The sequence below is a fragment of the Raphanus sativus genome, unplaced genomic scaffold (assembly GCF_000801105.2).
Source record: "Raphanus sativus cultivar WK10039 unplaced genomic scaffold, ASM80110v3 Scaffold0601, whole genome shotgun sequence".
NCBI classification, from domain to species: Eukaryota; Viridiplantae; Streptophyta; class Magnoliopsida; order Brassicales; family Brassicaceae; genus Raphanus; species Raphanus sativus.
The window spans coordinates 15,498-34,301 of record NW_026615919.1 but is presented as its reverse complement, the minus strand read 5'-3'; the positions used below and the strand labels follow the sequence as shown (position 1 = coordinate 34,301).

Here is an 18,804-nt window from a genome sequence, read left to right as displayed (position 1 = left end):
GTTTCGTGTTATGTAGTTTTTTTTAGAATAAATGAAAACATAAAATGTTAATAACACAACTTTCTCGTGAAAACAGTTGAAAAGCAGCACCTGAAAGTGGAGGACAAGTCCGATTAAACTGCATATGGTGACAATAATTACTCCTATTTGTAGCAGCGCAAGATCTTCTAAGTTCTAATCACCACAATGTCCTATTATTATTAAAGAAGAAAAAAACAACTCCATTTTGAAAACGGATCCCTTTTGAAAACAAGGTACATGAATTATCACACAATATCTTTTTCTCTTTGACACAGTCCATTGTAATTATATATAGGAATTTATGTGTTCTCACGAGTCTACATTTACAAATTTGGCAGTGACTATAAAAATACGTATAAACATATAAACATCTCCAAAACAAGTCCAGTAAAAAACGATGAATAATCTTATTCAAAAATTCACTTTTTTGAATAACCAAATTTATTTTGCATATCAGAACTCGAGCCAAACTATACACAAGACGACTTTCGTCATCCACGTTGCGACTGATATGCTAAACGCCTAACCATATGAAGTTTGCCGACTAAATCAAACATGTCATCGTCAAAAATTCATCTACATCAATCGGGATGCAGTACTGGTTAGTAGTAACGATCGAGAGAACATACAATACATAACAAAGTCATCACCACGTACAATTAATACGACGTATGGAAGACATTATGGCTATCTCCCGGGCCATGCCAAACCTTACATATAAGCATACTTCTATTTTGTGTACAGCTAAGAGGTCACGCCATTGATCATTAAGTCTCACTAACCAAGCATCAAACGAGTAGAATATGGTTTCAAAATAGTTATCCAACAAGAATGTACTATGTTTGGATGATTCGGTTAACACTTAACGTCTATTAATAAATGCATTTTCTATAAAGAATATTTTTCGTTTAATTTCATGTGTGTTATTATTCAACAACAATGAACTATGTATATATGATGATAATTTATTTGGAAAAGGAAATAATAAGATGTTATGTAATATATTTTGTATTTGTTTAATAAACCGTATTTAGTACCTATATAAGATTTCGCGTTCACATTATTTTGCAGTTATATGATCAACATATCATCCATCATCTAACAAATTTACTTTTGAGATTCTTCCTATTTTTAATGCATTGCATTTTCTTAATATCTCCATATTTATTGCATTGGCCGTTTAAAGTTAGAAAACTATGTATATATATATTTTCTTTAAAATAGTGGTATATGTTTTGAATTTTACTTTTTCTTGTTTTTTTCTTTTTATACCTGTTAAATTTTTTCTAAATTTGAATCAATGCAAAATTGGTAATTTTAACTTTGTGTAGTTGCACGTTACTTCTTAACATTTATGGTTTATTTCTCAACTATATCCATTAAAAATACTGCTTAACTGAGAAAAAATGAATTTTCTTGATAGTAAATTGAATATGCTCAACAAAAAGAAATGGAGTTAAAAGTAAATTAATAAGAAGTCCTCAAAAGTTGACTAAAATTAAATTGTAAACAAAAGAAGAAGAAAAAGCTGCAGAAACCCAAAATCCAACAAATGGTAAAAAGTTAAAACTTCTCATCAAACCATTAATCATTGTTAAGAATATCGTTAGGAAAGAAAATAAATTCATTAGAAATCAAACTTTCTCCACCAATTGGCAGGCACAGATTCTGAAACACGAACACCCAAAAACTGAAAAACTAATTCCTCTGTTATTTCTTTTTTTTTTTTTTTTTTTTTTTTTTCTCTGTTATTTCTTTACCAGAGAACTTCTTTAACAGAGATAGATTCCAATTCCTCATAAAAGGCCACAAATCAAATTTCACTTTCTGTTTATTTTATTTTTTACCATTTACTACTGTCTGTAGAAAATCCCTAAAAATCAAATCTAAAAAGGGGGAAATATATCCTACAAAAGGAAGAAATTAATAAAATTAAATAAAATAATATGAAAATCACCATTTATATCCCTGGTTTATCCCTTCTCTTTCTCTTCTCCCTTCACCATCAGTTTCCTTCTGCTCTCTCTCTCTCTTCCCTAAGTTTCCCTCTCTCTAGATTCACAGAGAGAGCAAAGCCTCTATCCTTCATCTCCCTCTCTCCTTCACTTCATAAACCCCATCACCATAACATTCTACGGAGAGAAAAACCCGCCATTGTTTCACTCTAAGAGAGAGAGAGAAGGAAAATGGATGGTGTTACACCAAAGTTTGTGTTACCGGAGACATTCGACGGCGTGAGGATGGAGATCACAGGCCAGCTAGGCATGATCTGGGAGCTTGTCAAAGCACCAGTCATTGTCCCTCTTCTTCAGCTAGCGGTTTACATCTGTCTGCTCATGTCTCTCATGCTGCTAGGTGAGAGGGTTTACATGGGATTTGTCATCGTCCTCGTCAAGCTCTTCTGGAAAAAACCAGAACAACGCTACAAGTTCGAGCCCATTCAAGATGATGAAGAGCTTGGTAGCTCTAACTTCCCTGTGGTCCTCGTCCAAATCCCCATGTTCAACGAACGAGAGGTCGTTCTCATCTCTCTATCTCTGTTCATTGCTCTGTTTTTTTTCCCTCTGTTTCTTAAAACAATTTTTTTTACATTCTTTACCCCCAAGTTTTAAGATTTCAAGAAAAGTGTTCTAGATTTTACAAAATTACTTTTCCCCACGTATTCATCATTATTCCTCCGCCGTTACAAATCCCGAAACGGCTTAGAGTCGAGACACGTATATCTTTAATGGTCTGTGAATTTTTGGGGTTTTCTGTTTAAATCCATAGTTTAGGGCTTAATCGTAATAAACAGCTAAACTATAGGGGCTAAAAGTGAAAACCTTCCCCGTGATTTTTGCCTTTCAGGTTTACAAGCTATCAATAGGAGCGGCGAGTGGACTATCATGGCCGTCCGATCGTCTCGTGATTCAAGTCTTGGATGACTCAACAGATCCTACTGTTAAGGTATTAGTATTTTTTTTTACTTAGTACATTTTCAGAAAATATAGATTATCACCTTTTCCAGAAGATTTTCTTTCTTAAAAAAAAGATGTAATATTAGGACTGATAAATTTTGTAATAAAATTTGGAATATCAATAGACTTTTTTAAATTAAATGTGTGAAGCAAATGGTGGAACTAGAATGCCAAAGATGGGCAAGTAAAGGAATCAATATAAGGTATCAAATCAGAGAGAACAGAGTTGGTTACAAGGCCGGTGCGTTAAAGGAAGGTCTCAAACGCAGTTATGTCAAACATTGCGAGTATGTTGTCATCTTCGACGCTGATTTTCAGCCTGAACCGGACTTTCTTCGCCGTAGCATTCCATTTCTCGTCCACAATCCCAACATTGCACTTGTCCAGGCCCGGTGGAGATTCGGTAATAATAATTCAATTAAACATATTCTATAATATCAGATAGATTGCTACGTTTATCTATGATTTTTGTCATATAACTCATATTGATTGCGTATATTGTGCTTGTTTCGTTGATCTATAAGACTGGTGGTTAGTTTATCATAGAAAAATGAATAGAATTGACGTTTGATAATGTTGTGAAGGTGTCAGGGTCAACATACTTACTGAACCGGTGTCTTTGTTTGTGTATTATGAAACATTTAATGATGTTTTGATCATTAAATGAAAGCTCGTGGTTTTGGTTTTGTAGCTGCATTAGTGGTGTCGGTGGTATATGTCCTTCACTAGTTTTTTTTAAATGTTTTTTCGCCTTTTTTTCCTTTTTCTTGCATACTTTTTTTTTTGTTTATCGAAATGGTATTTTCGTCATTTTGTACTTTTCTTAGACATATTATTTTTATTTTTTCTTCTAGCAGACTGATTGAAGAAGTAGGGTTAGTTATGTCTGTGTCGGCGGAGTAGCTGCATAGTGTATGGGTTTTCTTAGTGGGTCCATTAAAGCCAATCACAACTAGACGTCTAAAAGCCGTTGCCCTTTGAATAAGTTAGAGTTATGCACACCGTGTTGCATGGATTGTAGATTAGTTGCGCGATTTAGGGTCAACGTATATTAGCAAAAATGCTTAAAATAGACTTTCTTGTACGAAAATGTTGCTAACATCATGTCTTCTTATCTGCTCCGTAACTCCGGATCCGTCGGTGAAAAATCGAATCTGTTCGACTCAGTACAATGAGCCAGTTCGGGTTTTTGGACAAGTAGGAGGCCAATGTTAATTGTTGAGTCTTTAGAAATTGTCGGGACTCTGATGCCTTCCACGTGCTCTTTGCCTTTCTTTAAATGTCATGTGTGGAACCCATTCGTGTCAGTAATACTAGTAAAGTGTTAGTATGCAGTAGGAGTAACGAGTTTACTGTGGACCTGCCTTTTCTTGCCGACACTTGTTTCTGTATTTTATAGAATAGTTTTCTGTTCTGTCGTTTTATTGAACATAAGTCCAACTTAGTGAATTTAATAATGAGAAAGCTATATGAATATGATTGATTATTAAAGCTAAAAAACAAAAGAGAAGGACGTTACTTCCTGATAGCGCCACATTTAGGCCATTCTCTTATTAAATAATTAAAAATACTAGTAGAGCCTTTTTTTTTTTTACTAAAGTAGAGCTTTGTTTATCCAATTACTAAGTTTCCGACTAATGATTTGTTCTTATTTATATATTTTTCGCAGTAAATTCTGATGAATGCTTGTTGACGAGGATGCAAGAAATGTCGCTGGACTATCATTTCACTGTTGAGCAAGAAGTCGGTTCAGCAACACATGCTTTCTTCGGTTTCAACGGTAAGGATAATACTACAATAGTACAATATACTTAATTACTCATATAATGACTGCTGAAAGATTCACTTAATTTTTCTATAACGGGAATTATAATGGTTTTGAAAGTAAATACTTAAGTACTGTGATGGAGTTGGTATGTTGTTCGACCAATTGAAAGCACAGTTTGTGGACCCAAAACTTTTTTAAAAAATGATATGATAGTGTACAATTAATTATTACTAGAAATCTGATGCAAAATCTATTTTTTTTAATCAAATGCAAAATCTATTATGGAATCAAATTAATTAACAAAATAATTAATATTGGATCGAGAGGTGTGGGACTCTGAAACGTGACGTAAGTAGGTGTAGTTATTTTAATACTTCAAATTAATTAGTATCTTTTTTTTTTTTTTTTTTAATAATTAATTAGTATCTTGTTATCCCTTGTCTGATAAGTAAGATTTGCAAGCTGGGGAAAAAATAATTAAATTGCTTGCTTCTTAAATCATGTGTTTAGTTAATTAAGTTGCGTAAGGAGACACATTCATTACATTATGATGACTTGTACTGGAAGCAAATGAATACAGATCTTAAAAATTTTCTGGACACTAAATAGATCTGTGCTTTTGTTTTAATTATTCTTGTCATAATAATTTAGTGAATCAAAATGTTTTATAGGGACCGCCGGAATATGGAGGATAGCGGCCATAAATGAAGCAGGCGGGTGGAAAGATAGGACCACCGTGGAAGATATGGACCTCGCCGTCCGAGCTAGTCTCCGTGGCTGGAAATTTCTCTACCTCGGTGACCTTCAGGTTCTAATTTACTTAAGTTTATGATATTTCTATGGAATCAAAATAAAGTAATTTAAGGCAAAGTACAAAAGTTGTTGGTGCACAAGATACTTCTCTCATTAAACACATGACAGGCTGATTCACAAGTCATGTTATAATCATATACCCTTTTCAGAACTAAGTATAACTTATTATTACTTGTGTAAATGTTGTATAAAAAATATGAATTATTTTAAAATTTTAGGTGAAAAGTGAGCTTCCAAGTACTTTTAGAGCCTTCCGTTTCCAGCAACATAGATGGTCTTGTGGACCTGCAAATCTCTTTAGGAAAATGGTCATGGAGATTATCAGAAACAAGGTAATAATAAAAATTGCTTTTACACTTCATCTGGTAACTCATTCTTTAATCTGACTGTTACTGATCTCTTACAGAAAGTGAGATTCTGGAAGAAAGTGTATGTGATATACAGCTTCTTCTTTGTGAGGAAAGTCATTGCACATTGGGTGACATTTTGTTTTTACTGCGTTGTTCTTCCTCTCACCATTCTTGTCCCCGAAGTTAAAGTTCCCATTTGGGGCTCCGTTTATATCCCTTCCATCATCACTATCCTAAACTCCGTTGGCACTCCCAGGTAAATTTTTTAGATTTCTTATACGTCAAGTCACTATCTAGGGCTCTGTGATTAGGTTGATTGTGAGCCAAGCAACCTCCCTTGCTTATGCAGTTTCTTCCTTAGACTGATTCTTTTTTTCTGTTCAAAAGGTCGATTCATCTGCTGTTCTATTGGATTCTATTCGAGAATGTGATGTCGCTGCACCGGACAAAGGCCACTCTCATTGGTCTGTTTGAGGCAGGTAGAGCTAACGAATGGGTCGTGACTGCTAAGCTTGGAAGCGGTCAAAGTGCTAAAGGGAACACAAAAGGGCTTAAAAGGTTCCCTAGAATCTTCAAATTGCCTGATCGGTATGTGTACATTCTTTACCGTAAACGTCATATTACAAACTATATTTAGACGCTTGCTGATGATTGTGAGTTATATTTGTGTCTCAGATTGAATACGTTGGAGCTTGGATTCGCGGCGTTCTTGTTCGTGTGTGGATGCTATGACTTTGTTCACGGGAAGAACAACTACTTCATCTACTTGTTTCTTCAGACGATGTCCTTCTTCATCAGTGGGCTTGGCTGGATTGGGACTTATGTTCCGAGTTAGTAGTTTGCGTTTCAGGGGAAAGGAAAAAAATTATTAAATTTCAGCAAAATAAATACAATTTTCATGGAAATCACAAGGGAAAATTGATAGGGAAAATGGTTTGAGAAGAAGATAGAGATTTCCGTAGCAAGTAGGAAGAAAAGGAAGCGACTTGTATCAAAAAGAAGGAAAAGAGGAGAGAGGCTCGAAGGGTTCTTTTTATTTATCATCATTTTGCTGCTTTTAAAAAAGAATATTTAGCTATGGGATTTGTTATTCAGTGACTGAGATTTCAATTGTTTCTTCTTGTGTTTTTTTTTTTTTGTTTTTCTTTTCTTTCTTTAAAGTGAGTTTTTGTATGATTTTTTTTTTTTCAGAAGAATATGTGTGAGTTCAAAAATGTTCAATTAGCGCAAGGGTAAATTCCTAAGCTATTGTGATTGCAATCTATGATACCTTCCAGTAAGATACATTTTCGAAAATGAGCAAGTCGTAACAAAACAAAAATCCTTTTGGTGAATGAGAGACCAAGGTAACCCAACACATAGGCTAATGATCTTGGAAGCGCTATCTGCCCGTATTATTTTAACAAGCTACAAAACCTCTAAAGCTCTAGTGAATGATGATGATGACTCCTTGGTGCGTCTCCTTATATAGAGCTTCTAAGATTTTTTTTTTTTTAATTCCATTTCTAGCCGGGGACGTTCCATATAGCAGATGCTTTGTTCCTACCTACATAGATCAATTGATTTCAAAGATGATAGAAGCATCGAGGGAGAAGCCATTAATTGTCTAGGTGACACTTTCGTTCCCGCCAACGTAGATAAATGTTGTTAGTTAGGGCTGGGCAAAAAATCCGAACCCGAAAAACCGAACCGAATCTGATCCGAAAAAGTAGCACCGAATCCGAACCGAAAATGATTAAATATCCGAACGGGTTCAAAATTTCGGTATTTAAAGAACCGAAACCGAACCCGATCCGAACCGAAGTATTTTGGGTACCCGAAATAAATTTATACACTTAAATATATACATTATTTTCATATATAATGTATATTTAAAATATCAAAAATATATAAGATACCTTTAAATTTTCCAAAATACTCAAAAAATATATGCAAATAGTCAAGAGTAAATGTTTAAAATAGCTAAAGTATACTGAAAAACCAGAAATAATTAAATATCTATTGATTTTTTATCCAAATATTAAAAGAAAACCAATTTATATGTTAAATTAAGGTATTTTGACATATATGTTATGAAAATTTATATGTAATATATTATCTTTCTTATAGATTTTGAAAATTTAAAGTATATAATGAATTTTGAAAATTTAAAAACATTTTAAATAGGTTATCCGAATCCGAACCGAACCCGCAAAGATCTGAATCGAACCCGAACCAAAAATTAGAAATATCCGAATGGGTTTGAAATTTTTGACCCCGAAAACCCGAAACCCGAATGGACTAAACTGAAACCCGAATGGGTACCCGAACGCCCAACCCTATTGTTAGTCATGTACAAATATGCACATGTAAAACACAGTTAATTATAAGCATCACGATCTCTAAAACAGTGATACAAAATAACAATTTAAAAATTTGAGGTAAAAACTAGTGGTTATACAATGCAGTTTCAAAATTATATTTACAGTCTAGTAATTTTTAATATCGAATCTTTTACACATATTTGTACAAGTTATCTAAATTTTATTTTATCAATGGTTGAAATAAGAAAAAAAAAAGTATTTTTCTTTTGTTAAGAATAATTTATAAAAAAAATAAATCCAAACATGTTTGGGCCAGGCCCTTCTAAAACCCTGAGGACTTGAGCGACAACGTCTTCTTCTTCGTCTCTTCCGAAAAATCCAAAACCCTAAACGAAACCGTTGGGTCTCGGATTCGATTCGCCATGTGGAAAATGAGTGCCACTTAATAACAGCTTCTGATTACTCGTGGTGGTGACTGATTGCGTCAGCAGACATAGCTTCCAACGTTGTCTCTCTCTGTGGAATCGAATCTTTGAATGGAAGAAAGCTCATCGGAAGAGACGTGCGACATATGGGAAGATTACTTCCGATTCTGTAAAAGACCTAGAGAGGAGGTGGATACGATAAGCAAGCTACCAGATTCTCTCATCTCTCAGATACTCTCCCATCTCCCGACCACAAAGGAAGCCGTTCGAACCAGCCTTCTCTCCAAACGGTGGAAAACTCTCTACCTTTCGATCCCCGCGTTGACTCTGAACGCTAACGAGTTCCCAAATCACAACGCCTTCGTTAGTTTCATCGATAGGTTCCTCGATTTCTCTAGAGAACAGAACTCGATCCTACACAAGCTGAAGCTAAGTGTTCGAAAGAACAACGTGGATGATTCTCCTCCCTGCGTCACGCGGTGGATAGACTCTGTGTCTTCGTCCAAACTTAACCATCTCTACGTCGAGTGTCTCGTGAACCGTAAGTTTCTAGAAGCGATTCCCCGGAGTCTATACGTATGCTGCGACACTTTAGTGTATCTAAGACTCCATCGTGTCTCCTTGGGCGAGTTCGAGTCTGTGTCTTTACCTTGTCTCAAGAAAATGGTGTTAGAACACAACGTATACGCAAACGACGCCAGCCTGGAGCTGTTTATCTCGTCTTGCTCTGTTCTTGAGGATCTGAGCATTGTTAGAATGGCACCGGATAAGATCAAGGTTTTACGTGTGTGCTCTCAGTCCTTAACGAGTCTTCATATAGACTTTTTGTTAGGTGAAGACGATGACTTTGATGATGGCTCAGGAGTTTTCATTGATTCTCCTAAACTCGAGTTCTTGAAGTTCGAAGAAGATCTATCTGATAGTAAAATAATTACCAATACAGGGTCCTTGGCCAAGGTCAACCTTGTTTTTATTTTCGGTGAGAATGATACTGCTGATGTAATCGAGTTACCAAAGCGAGATAAGCGAGATATGATCCGTAACTTCTTTACTAGCATCTCTCGTGTTACTGATTTGAAGCTCTCTGAGCATATTGTGGAGGTATATATATATATATATAGCTTTGTGAAAAATTCATATATAACTTGCATCTAAGTATTTTTGTTTTGGTGAGAGCAGTTTCTCCATTACCACATTGAATTCGACCCACTGGTACTGCCTCAGTTTCGCAACCTCTCTCGTTTGAGAACAAAGATTTTTATGTGGTGTCTGGACGTGCTGCCAACTCTTCTTGAGAGCTGTCCGAATCTAAACTCACTCGTCTTGGCACCGGTAGTCACTTTCCACAAACTTCAAATACTTTGTTTTTTTTTTTCTTCTTTATATTCATTCATCTTGGTATGATACAGGATTTTTATCCGGATGATGAAGCAGCAGAAATTAAATCAGCATCGATACCTCGGTGTCTGCAATCATCACTAGAGTATGTAGAGATAAAAAGTTTCAACGGAAGCCCTGATAGAATGAAAGTAGCAAGGTACTTTGTGGAGAACTCACTGGTGCTTAAAAAGCTTGTTCTGGATGCTAGATGCAAAACCATGGAACAAGGGTGTTACATCACAGAACAGGGGTTTTCCATGTTTAGGGATCTCCTTTCATTGCCCAGGCCATCTAGTGCGTGTCAGATCCTACTTAAATGATTAGACTCGAGAGTTAGCATTTTCAAGCTGGTTTTGTTAGACTGCATTTGGATTTTTTGGTTCTGTTTTTCTTTCTTGTTGAAGTCTTTGTGTGCTTTTTGGTCACTAGTTATGGAATAATGCTTGAGAATTCTACAACTGTACAGCTTTGTTTGTCTTCTTTTAAGCCATCTGTGCACCATATCAGCAAGTTTAACATTCTTGATTTTCCACATATTATAGATCAAACTAAAGTATTCCACATTTTTTTTATGTTTTCTCTATTTCACAAAAACTGTTATTTTGACGTTTTTGTACTGTTACACAAAAAAATCTCACATTAAAGTTTGATGTAGTTAATACATATTTTAAGTTTTTTTAATGCAAAACTGAGGGAATACTATTTACAAAATTAAATTATGTACTGTATTTTAGCACTTAATATATTCTTGATGTTATCTAAGCCAAAAATATCGCGCGAAGATCACGTATATAAATGTATAGATGGATTCTTCAGAACTAATTTTTCTTTTTTTGAACCAAACAATATTTAGAAATCCAAACCCTAGAAGACGAATCTGCCTAAGCTACCAGTGAATCTGAGAGGCAACAAGAGAGCTCCGTTGTGGTTAGACCGTCCTTCTTCAACAATCTTACTATACACTTCTCTATATAAATCCGAAACCCTAATCCATTAAGCAATATTGCTTGTTCTCTAAGTTTCTCCTGCTTAGGTTTTTTCACTCTTCCACTTTTGAATGTATTCATGTTCATTATACTCTAGTGCGATGTTGCATATGCATATATATTCAACTGTAATGTGTATTAAGTAAAGATTTAAATAACTCGTCTTAACGCTCTTTAAGTTTTAAGCAAAAGAAAAAAAATAAAAACGATCTTTAAGTTTCGTACTGTGATGCAGATCTTGTGTCTGAACCTGAAACAAAACAATGAGCGAGAGGGGAGTAGCATGTCGCAGAACTAGAGAAGACATGATAAGCGTCTTACCTGATGACTTGCTGTGTCAGATACTCTATAATGTTCCTACAAAGACAGCTGTTATGACTAGTGTTCTGTCCACCAGATGGAGAAGTATCTGGCTTTCGATTCCTCACTTGGATTTGCAGAGTGATGATTTCCCTAACTTCACTGCCTTCGCTAACTTCATCTCAAGGTTTCTAGATTTCTCTAAGGGCTCATCACGTTTACACAAGCTCAAACTTGAGTCATGGAACCTTGATTTTGTGAGTGGTTATCTTGATCCCTGTTGCTTGATAACAGATTGGATCAACAATGCAGTTACACGTAAAGTTCAACATCTAGATATCTTATATCCTTGGATTGTAAAGAAGATGCCACTAAGCATCTACACATGTGAGACTCTTGTATCCTTGAAACTCACTAATGCGTCATTGGCTGATTGCGAGTATGTTTCTCTACCTTGTCTGAAGATCATGCATCTAGTAGACAACATATACGCTAGCGATGCCTTTCTTGAGAAGCTTATCTCATCTTGTCCGGTTCTTGAAGATTTAACATTTGTTGGAAACAGAGATACAGAGTACAACCTTAGGGTTTTACGAGTGCGTTCTAAGTCATTAAAGAGTCTTGTAGTTGATCTGGACGGTAACACGGATATGGATAGTGAGACCACTGGGAAAGGTGTTGTGATTGATGCTCCTGGACTTGACTATTTGAGTCTTGAAGATTACCAGTCGACAAGTTTCGTGATAAGCAAGCTAAGTTTCTCTGCTAAGGTATATGTTAATGTCGGTTTTGATATGGCCTTTGACACTGCTGTGATTGATTCCTCGAAGAGAAGTGTAGTGAGAACATTCTTTACCATGCTCTCGAACGTAAGGGACATGACTCTAAGTGGAACAACTTTGCGTATCATCTCTCTATACTTGAAACACGAACTGCTTCCTCAGTTTCCTCACTTGATCAGATTACATTCGGTCTTCTATAACTCTGACTTGGGAAAGTTACCAAACATTCTTCAGAGCTGTCCAAATCTCAAATCCCTTGTCTTGGTGATGAAATTTTACTTTTTATATTATATAGTTTTTACTAGCATCATCTTGACCCAATTCTTGAATGATTTAATATGCAGGAACCGGAGGAGTTTAAGATGAACGAACTACTTGTTCTCTCATCATCATCATCATCAGTTCCAGAATGTTTAAGATCATCACTAGAGCACGTTGAGATAAAAACACTGATAAGAGGAGCTGTAGCTGAAATGGAACTAGTAAAATACTTCCTTGAGAACTCAGCAGTGCTCAAGAAGTTGAAGCTGTGTTTGCGTCGTGGGAGAATGAATGAAGAGTCGTTCATCTTGATGGAACTCTTGAGATTAAGGAGATGCTCTCCTTGTTGTGAAGTTGTTATTCAACTTGAAGAGTTAAACGAGACTCGTCAAAGTATGGTGAGATACTACACCTTTTTGTAACAAGAATTGGATTTTACTCTGGCTTAAAAAATTAGTGGGTGAGGTTGTAGCTCCAAATGCTTTAAAACAGCCGAAATTAGTCTAGAACTATATTATATGTCACAACAAATCAAATTTTCCTTTCTTTAAAATACTACATCCAAAAAATTTCTAGAATTTTTTTTCAAAAATAGATGTAAAGAATTTTATTTTCATAGCAAATGTATATAGTTTTCTTTTTATTCAACTTTTTAAAATTCAATTAAATTTTTAAACTATGTTTAATCTGTTTAATTTGATTTATACTAAAAAGACAACTAAATATATTTGTTATACTAAAGACACAACCATGTTCTTTTTTTTTGTTACATTTTGGCAAATTTCCCAAAAAAAATAATCCAAATATCTTTGGGCCAGGCCCTTCAAAAATCCTTCGGCCAGGCCCTTCGAAAATCCTGAGAATTTGACTACTACATCATTCTTCGTCTCTTCCAAAAAATACAAAAACCCTAAAAACGAATCAGGTCATTTCGCAAATCGGATCTTTATGGAGGAAAGCTCTTCGAAAAAGAAACGAACGCTCGAAGATTACGAAAGATTCTACAAAATAATCATACAAAATTACTTAAGAAAACCTAGAGAAGAAGATAAGATAAGCAAGCTACCAGATTCTCTCATCTCTCAGATACTCTCCCATCTCCCCACGACAAAGGAAGCTGTTGGAACTAGCGTTCTGTCCAAACGGTGGAGAAGTCTCTACCTCTTGATCCCCGCGTTGGCTCTGAACACTAACGAGTTCCCGAATCACAACGCCTTCGTTGGTTTTATCGATAGGTTTCTAGATTTCTCTAGAGAACAGAACTCGATCCTACACAAGTGCAAGTTAACTATCCATAAGAATGTGATCAATGATTCTCCTCCCTGTGTCACACGGTGGATAGATTCTGTAGCGTCGTCTAAACTTAATCATCTCGACGTCGAGTGTCTCGTGAACCGCAAGTTTCTAGAAGTGGTTCCGCAGAGTCTTTACGTGTGCGACACGCTGGTGTATCTTAGACTCCATCGTGTCTCCTTAGGCGAGTTTGAGTCTGTGTTTTTACCTTGTCTAAAGACAATGGTGTTAGAACATAATGTATACGCTAATGACACGAGCCTTGAGTTGTTTATCTCGTCTTGCGCTGTTCTTGAGGATCTGAGCATTGTTAGAATGGAACCGGATAACATAAAGGTTTTACGAGTGTGCTCCAAGACGTTGACTAGTCTTCATATAGACTATTTCTTTGGTGAAGATGATGACTTTGATGACGAGGGTTTCGAGAGAGATGGCTCAGGGGTTTTCATCAATGCTCCTAAACTCGAGTTCTTGAAATTCGAAGATGATCTCTCTGATAGTAAAATCATTACCAATTCAGGGTCCTTAGCCAAGGTCGACATTGTTTTCGTCTTCAGTGAGAATGATACTGCTGATTTAATAGACTTACCAAAGCGAGATATGATCCGTAACTTCTTTACTAGCATCTCACGTGTTACTGATTTGAAGCTCTCTGCCCATATTGTGGAGGTATAGATATATATAGTTTTTGAAGTTCATATAGTTAACACATGTTTTATGTAGTTTTTGTTCACTCTTGTTTTTTTTTTTTGGTGAGCAGTTTCTCCATTACAACAATCAATTCGACCCACTGGTACTGCCTCGGTTTTGTAACCTTTCTCGTTTAAAACTGAAGATTTCTAAGTCGTGTTTGAAAATGTTACCAACTCTTCTTAAGAGATGTCCTAATCTAAAGACACTCATCTTGGTGCTGGTAATGACTTTTTACAACTCAAATACTTATGTTGTCCTTTATATTCATTCATCTTGGTATGTTGTGTTTAATTTATACAGGATTTTCATACTAGTGATGAGAAAGCACTGGTGATAAGAGCTTCATCAGTACCTCGGTGTATGCTGTCATCACTAGAGCATGTAGAGATAAAATGTTTCAACGGAGGGCCTGCTAGAATAGAAGTAGCAAGGTACATTGTAGAGAACTCACTGGTTCTTAAAAAACTTGTTCTGGATGTTAGATGCACCACCATGGAAAAAGGGTTTTACTTCACAGAAGAAGGGTTTAACATGTTGAGGTATCTCCTTGCATTGCCCAGGCCAAATAGCACGTGTCAAATCCTACTTAAATGATTAGAGACTCAAGAGTAGCATTTTCAAGCTGGTTTGTTAGACTGAACAATTGGATTCTAGATTTTGTTTTTTCTTTTGTTGTTGAAGTTTCTATTATGATGTCTTCGTGAGCGTTTTGGTGCACTAGTTATGGATGATGCTTGAGAGTTTTAAAACTACACAGCTTTTGTTTGTCTTCTTTTAAGCCACCATTAGCAAGTTTAACATTCTTGATTTTCCAAATATTATAGATCAAATTAAGGTACTGTACATATTTGATAAAGAAATACCATATGATATCTTTGAAATGTTTTATCACAAATATAGAACATAACATTACAAATGAACAAAAAAAATTATTAAAGAGATAAGGAATATTTATATCTCTGTAGTTAATTAATTTTTAATTAGTGTCTCTCTTATAAAAAATTGAAAGAAACGTGAAAAAAGGTTTCGAATTAAATAATTTTTATTGAAATATTTTAATATTTATAAGGTAAGTGAATAATTGTCAACTTTTTAATGATATTTCTTTCTATCATTTTCATCCATGCATTTGACCGAATTAACATATTTGATATTTCTACTGTATCATTTTAAGTGGTTTTAAAGTTTTTTTCACAAAAATTAAGAAATTACAAAATTTTATGTGATTTATCTTGATTGCATAAAAGTATTTTTAAATAATACATGTTCAACAAATTAAAAAAAATACAGTACTTTGTAATTGGTCATAACTTTCAAATGACATTAAAATTTACCTAAATTAGTGAGAACATCACTTATTTTGAAACAAAATAAAAAAAATTTAAAAACCATTGAAATTGATACAGAAAGAATATTATGTAGAGAATTAAATCATGTATTGAATTTTTGCTATTATTCTTGATCCTTTTTTTTTATATTATTCTTGATCTTGCTATTATCTAAGCCATAAGCCCAAACCACCCCAAGCAGTAATATAATGGCCTTTTTAGAAAAAAACTCTAAGCCAAAAATATCGAGGGAAAAGAGATCACGGATATAAATGTAAAAAGGATTCTTCGGAACCAAACAACTACCCTAGAACGAATCTGCTGAAGCTGCTAATGAATCTGAGAGGCAGCGAGAGAGCTCTAGTGCGGTGAGACTTTTCTTGTTCAACAATCTAACTATACACTTCTCTATATAAATTCGAAACCCTAATCCATTAAGCTATATTGCTTGTTCTCTAAGTTTCTCCTGCTTAGATTTCTTCTCTGCTCTACTTTTGAATGTATTCTTGCTCACTTTACTCTGAACAATGTTGCCTATGTATAAGCATATTAACTTGAGATTCAAATAGCTTGTGTATTAACCTTTAAGTTTTCGTACTGTGATGCAGATCTTGTGTCTGAACGTGAGGCAAAACAATGAGCGAGAGAATAACACCAGGTTGCAGAACCGAAGAGGACAGGATAAGCTTCTTACCTGATCACTTGCTGTGTGAGATACTCTCTCATGTTCCTACAAAGACAGGCGTTATGACTAGTGTTCTGTCTACCAGATGGAGAACTATCTGGCTTTCGATACCTCTCTTGGATTTGGACACTGATTATTTCCCTAACTTCACCGCCTTGGCGAGCTTCATCTCCCGTTTTCTAGATGGCCCATCATGCTTGCAAGAGTTCAAACTTGCTTTCGGCTCTGGGAGACCTATTCGAGATATCTCTAATGAGTTTATGAGATTAGCTTTTAACTTTACGGGAACTATTCGAGATATCTCTAGTAATCCCGCTTATTTGATGACGCAATGGATCAACAATGCAGTTACACGTAAAGTTCAACATGTAGATATCTTATATCCTACAAAAGATATCTTAGCTCGTTGGATTGTAGGCATGATGAAGATGCCACGATGCATTTACACCTGTGAGACTCTAGTATCCTTGAAACTCTGTAACGTGTCATTGGCTGATTCGGAGAATTTTTCTCTACCTCGTCTCAAAATCATGCGTTTAGTAGGCAACGTTTACACTAATGATGCCTTTCTGGAGAAGCTTATCTCATCTTGCCCGGTTCTTGAAGAGTTAGTTGTTAGAAACAGAGATACAGAGTACAACCTTAGGGTTTTACAAGTTTGTTCCAAGTCATTAAAGAGTCTTGTGGTTGATCTCGATGGTAGAGAGAATGTGTTCAAAGATTTTAGGGTTGTTGTGATTGATGCTCCTGGACTCAACAATTTGAGACTTAAAGATAACCAGTTCACAATTTATGTAATAAGCAATTTAGGTTCATCTGCCAAGGTAGACATTGATGTCAGTTTTAATTTGAAAAGAAGTGTAGTGAGAAGTGCAGTGAGAATGAGAAGTTTATACACAATGCTCGTACGGGACATGACTACAAGCTCCTCAAAGAGAAGTGTAATGAGAAGTTTCTTCACCATGCTCTCGAGCGTAAGGGACATGACTATAAGTCAAACAACTTTAGAGGTATACATATATTTACATTATGTGTGTGTCAATGGATTTGACTAATTGAGCATTTGAATGAAAAGTTTTTTAATGTGTTTGCAGGGCGTATGTCTCAACTTGAAACATAAACCAGAGCCTCAGTTTCCTTACTTGATCAGATTACATGTGATCTTGTATAACTCTGATCTGGGGAAGTTGCCAAACATTCTTGAGTGCTGTCCAAATCTCAAATCCCTTGTCTTGGTGATGAAACTTTACCTTTTATATTATTTATGGTTTTTGTTCACATATATAGATGTTATAACTCATCTATATTTCTTGAATGGTTTTATATGCAGGAGTTGAGTAATCTTAAGAAGGAGGAACCACTTTTTTCCTCATCGTCATCAGTTCCAGTATGTTTAAGATCATCCCTGGAGTACGTTGAGATAAAAACACCGATAAGCGGAGCTGTTGCGGAAATAGAACTAGTGAAGTACTTCCTGGAGAACTCGGCGGTGCTCAAGAAGTTTAATATGTGTTTGCGCTGTGGGAGAAAGAAGGAAGAGTCAAAAATCTTGATGGAACGCTTGAGACTGAGCAGATGCTCTCCTTCTTGTGAAGTTGTTGTTCAACTTGAAGAGTTACGAGAAGAGACTTCTCTCAAACTATGATTAGATACTACAACTTTTTGTAACACTTGCAGTTTCAATTTTAAGAACAAGAATTGGATTTTAACTATGGTTTGAGAATATGTGATGTTTTTACTTTTCAGTATCCTAAGTAGTAGTTGCATAGTAGACAGTAAACTCATAGCAATCAATTTTTCGGTTCGGTTTGGTTGGAGTTAATTTATATTTCAGTTTGTTTCTTTTGTGAAGAAGGAATCAGGACTGGATTTTACTATGGTTTCGAAAATTGAATACTACTTCAGTTGAGATAGGTCTGATGAAAAATAATATTAGTAAGCAAGCTTTTGAGGTCATGTCTGGTAATGCTGCCAACGCGTCCTTGTGCTGGTAGCCTGGTAATGACATTCACAACTCATGGACTTTCCAGGAATCTGTTTTCTTTATATTCATTCATCACAGAAGAAGGGTTTTACATGTTGAGGGATCTCCTTGCATTGCCCAGGCCATCTGGCATGTGTCAAATCCTACTTAAATGATCAGATTCAAGAGTAGCATTTTCAAGCTGGTTTGTTAGACTGCATTTGGATTTTTCATTTAGTTATGGATGATACTTGAGAATTCTATAAAACTATACAGCTTTGTTTGTCTTCTCTTAAGCTATCTCTGCACCATCACCAAGTTATTCTTGATTTTCCACATATTATAATTTATAGATCAAATAAAAGTACTTTAAATATTTGTTATTCATTCTGTTCTATAAAGATGTATGTTTTAGGAGAAAAATGGTTCAAAAGGATACATTTTTTTTTTGTATTTCTACTCATTTTTGTTAACTTATAATGATTAATTGTAAATT

General features: G+C 35.3%; 5 protein-coding genes across 6 annotated transcripts; all 5 read left to right on the top strand.

The window, feature by feature from the left end:
• The first annotated feature begins 2,013 nt into the window (after positions 1 to 2,013).
• LOC108847322 (glucomannan 4-beta-mannosyltransferase 2-like) lies at positions 2,014 to 7,157 on the top strand. The gene is made up of 9 exons (XM_018620528.2): positions 2,014 to 2,537; positions 2,869 to 2,967; positions 3,129 to 3,381; positions 4,648 to 4,758; positions 5,418 to 5,554; positions 5,778 to 5,891; positions 5,966 to 6,165; positions 6,297 to 6,497; positions 6,585 to 7,157. Exons 1-9 carry the CDS (start codon positions 2,208 to 2,210, stop codon positions 6,742 to 6,744), a joined length of 1,605 nt encoding a protein of 534 aa, XP_018476030.1. The 5' UTR covers positions 2,014 to 2,207; the 3' UTR covers positions 6,745 to 7,157.
• Positions 7,158 to 8,573: 1,416 nt separating this feature from the next.
• On the top strand, positions 8,574 to 10,537 carry LOC108847175 (FBD-associated F-box protein At5g22730). Its single transcript, XM_018620362.2, has 3 exons — positions 8,574 to 9,738; positions 9,817 to 9,969; positions 10,047 to 10,537. The coding sequence occupies exons 1-3, from the start codon at positions 8,749 to 8,751 to the stop codon at positions 10,335 to 10,337; spliced, it is 1,434 nt and encodes a 477-aa protein (XP_018475864.1). The 5' UTR covers positions 8,574 to 8,748; the 3' UTR covers positions 10,338 to 10,537.
• A 317-nt stretch (positions 10,538 to 10,854) lies between these two features.
• LOC130494228 (putative F-box/FBD/LRR-repeat protein At5g22670) lies at positions 10,855 to 12,803 on the top strand. 2 transcript variants are annotated; one of them, XM_056997348.1, is made up of 3 exons: positions 10,855 to 10,944; positions 11,239 to 12,349; positions 12,430 to 12,803. In XM_056997348.1, the coding sequence occupies exons 2-3, from the start codon at positions 11,267 to 11,269 to the stop codon at positions 12,766 to 12,768; spliced, it is 1,422 nt and encodes a 473-aa protein (XP_056853328.1). In that variant the 5' UTR covers positions 10,855 to 10,944; positions 11,239 to 11,266; the 3' UTR covers positions 12,769 to 12,803. The 2 variants fall into 2 exon arrangements, with proteins under 2 accessions (XP_056853328.1, XP_056853329.1); XM_056997349.1 differs by having other exon boundaries at positions 10,927 to 11,050.
• A 491-nt stretch (positions 12,804 to 13,294) lies between these two features.
• On the top strand, positions 13,295 to 14,926 carry LOC108845552 (FBD-associated F-box protein At5g22730-like). The gene is made up of 3 exons (XM_018618743.1): positions 13,295 to 14,308; positions 14,400 to 14,552; positions 14,633 to 14,926. The coding sequence occupies exons 1-3, from the start codon at positions 13,295 to 13,297 to the stop codon at positions 14,924 to 14,926; spliced, it is 1,461 nt and encodes a 486-aa protein (XP_018474245.1).
• A 1,370-nt stretch (positions 14,927 to 16,296) lies between these two features.
• Positions 16,297 to 18,043, top strand: LOC130502601 (putative F-box/FBD/LRR-repeat protein At5g22670). Its single transcript, XM_056997346.1, has 3 exons — positions 16,297 to 17,355; positions 17,440 to 17,580; positions 17,676 to 18,043. Exons 1-3 carry the CDS (start codon positions 16,297 to 16,299, stop codon positions 17,988 to 17,990), a joined length of 1,515 nt encoding a protein of 504 aa, XP_056853326.1. The 3' UTR covers positions 17,991 to 18,043.
• The last annotated feature ends 761 nt before the right edge of the window (positions 18,044 to 18,804 follow it).